This window comes from Perca fluviatilis, chromosome 8, assembly GCF_010015445.1.
Source record: "Perca fluviatilis chromosome 8, GENO_Pfluv_1.0, whole genome shotgun sequence".
NCBI lineage: Eukaryota > Metazoa > Chordata > Actinopteri > Perciformes > Percidae > Perca > Perca fluviatilis.
This window is the reverse complement of record NC_053119.1, coordinates 26,586,659-26,589,382: the sequence shown is the minus strand read 5'-3', so window position 1 is coordinate 26,589,382 and position 2,724 is coordinate 26,586,659. Positions and strand designations below refer to the sequence as shown.

Sequence of the window (2,724 nt, the reverse complement as noted above, 5' to 3'; positions counted from 1 at the left end):
CAGACAGTCCTCTTAAAATAGGCGTGCATTCTATGATATGAGTTGCCTAGTGTTCCTTCAAGAGGGGTCTCAAGAGTAATCAGTTGATCTTACACTTAAATAATTCATTCATTCTTAGAGTTATGATTTGTATATTTATGGTATTTTTATTATTGATATTTTATATTGTATTGTTATTGTTATTAGCCTATTATTGTGCTTAATATTGGCTTAGCAACTTTAAAAACAGATTTTATAGATCACACAGACTTTTCAACTACCCAACCGCTAACATTTTCAATGTAAGGTTAAACAGTTAGGTTACCCGACAGCCACTAACTTTAATGTTACAGCCAAACTGCTTGTTGTCGCACACACACACACACACACACACACACACACACACTTAAATCTCCACAGAAAGAAATACAGCTTATTTTACTATTTCCCATTGATTATGTTCTAAAGCACAAGTAAATTACCATCAAACACTAAACCGATGGTTTTTGTGAAGACCGGTGCTCTTTTCTCCTCTGCATTTTATTAATTGCAGCACTAAACAAGGAAGTAGGCTACTCTAGTATCAATTTATGACCGTTATAGGACGAACTTAGAACATTTCTCTTTGTTTAATATCATTAAAAGTAAAGCTAGGTTTTGCTTTCCGCTTCCCGACTCATTTTTAAGAGAAAGAGCGTGGTCTGCGCGAGACAGCGGAGTCAACTTTGGAGAACGGGCGGGGGGGGATCTTCTATCCTAATTTCAAGGCTGCTGCTCTGCGCTTATGTACTGATATCGCGAGACACTTTTTACCTTTTTTTAATCTTGCAAGATCTCGAGGGGACAGAGTTTAGTGTTTTTATGTGATACTGTAGTTCTACATTGTTTAGACTTCATTACTGCTGATTGTTACTCCGGATTTCCACCGAATGCAGAACGTCTGCGGATCGGCTCCGCTGCGCGTCTGCTCCGTTGCTCCGCCGTCCGTCAATACTGAATACTGGATTTGTTGTGTCACGGCTGCGGCCATGACTGACCGCTGTAGTCACGAGGACCCACAAGTTCTCTCGCGAATTCACGTAGAATATAACCCCAAAACCAACACCAGTTAGTTTCCATCCAGAGGAGTAGAGGGGAAACTGCTCTGTGCTGTGTTTTCAAGGTGTAGTGCAGGGAAATATGATCCGCTGTGAGCACGCTGTATTTTATTTTGAAAATTAACCGGATGTTTTATTTTGTTTCTGTGCTCGACTTCCTGTCCCGCACTATCTGCCGTGTGCTGAATTGCTGCGGAGCTCTCCGGCGTCCGGCAAAAATAGAAGCTCTGCGTATATCTGCTCCGGAGGGCTGCGGATCGCCGGGGCTGGGACGCAGTCGGAACGCAGCCGTTATGAAGCCAGTGGAAATACACACACTGACTTTAATGGAAACCTAATGACTCCGCCACCGTTACGCAGCCGGTGGAAATTGGGGGTTAAACATTTCACCTGACCCTTCTCTCTCCCCGTAGGAACCTGGCGGCTCTGAGTCGTCAGCTGACTCGTCAGAGGGCGACGGACGACGGCGTGTCGCTAACAGGCCGTCACTGTCTCATCCTCTGCGTCCTGCTCCTCTTCCAGCTCCTCCTCAACTACGTCTTCACCTGAGCCCGCTCCTCAGGGAGGAGTTTTCCCTCCGGCACTGATCTGGCATCAGATCCCTCCCCAAAAAAAAAAAAAGACAAAAAAAAAAAAGCACAGACTCCAATCAGCAGATTAGGGCAGAGACCTCAGATCAGTGTTTGGAGGGCAACTTCATCCCTTTGTTTCTTCTGAGAGGGGAGGAGCACTGGACATTAAAGCAATAAACACAGCCACAGCCACAGCCTGTCAGTCATCTGCAGAGAGGAACAGCACCACCTAGTGTAGCCAGACTGAATCAGCGCCGGCACCCACGCACTTTGGACAGGAAAGGAGAGATGAGAGACGAGCATGGCTAAAAAGATTTTGAATAAAAAGATGAAATGTATGATGAAGAATGATTTTACAAAAAAAAGAAATGACAAAGAGGATGTTTCACCATTCCTAAGTATCTTTTTATATTGCCCTGCAATACTGTATATCTGTCAGTGTGCCTGCCTTTATGTGTGTTGTTCGTACCTACAGTACAGTAGGCCCCAAGGGTGCAGGCAGATCTCCGCTTGGACTTCTCCTACTCCCCTTTCTCTCCAGATTTGGGCCTTAACGCTGAAGCCAAAAAAAAAAAAAAAAAAAAAGGAGAAGAAGAAGAAGAAAAACAGGACAAACGAAGAAGGAATATCTTCCAACAGTGCAATTCTGTCTGTTTTGTATCAATGTACGCTCAAATACACTCCGTCTCGTCTTTTAATGATGATGATTTTACCAAAACAGTATTTATAATCCGAAAGGACAGAGTACTTGTTTACAGGGAGCACTGTGTGTGTGTTTGTAGTGACACATAGGGAGGAAGGATAATGGGAATGAGGCAGGGCAGAGAGCCAAACAGAGTGTCTTTTGTATTTGTGTGCCTGTAGTGCTGTAACAGAAGGGATACTAGCATAGCACTGCTTTTGGTCTAGACCACAACACTAGTGTGTACAATCAGTTACCTAGAGAAGCAGCGTTTGGGGAAGAAGAGACAGAGGGAATACTACGGCCTAATAGAAGGAGTTCATGTGTCCATCTTGGTCCACACCACGTTCAAGTGACTGTTTTAAGATGTAAACACTTAGTAATGATTTTTTTT

At 43.8% G+C, this 2,724-nt stretch overlaps 1 protein-coding gene across 6 annotated transcripts in view; it reads left to right on the top strand.

The window, feature by feature from the left end:
* osbpl5 (oxysterol binding protein-like 5) overlaps positions 1-2,233 on the top strand; it is a 64,962-nt gene extending 62,729 nt beyond the window's left edge. For all 6 annotated transcript variants that reach the window (XM_039808813.1, XM_039808809.1, XM_039808808.1 and 3 more), the window contains one exon: positions 1,490-2,233. In XM_039808813.1, the coding sequence (XP_039664747.1) occupies positions 1,490-1,625 (136 nt within the window). In that variant the 3' untranslated portion in view covers positions 1,626-2,233. The remainder of the gene's footprint in view (positions 1-1,489) is intronic.
* The last annotated feature ends 491 nt before the right edge of the window (positions 2,234-2,724 follow it).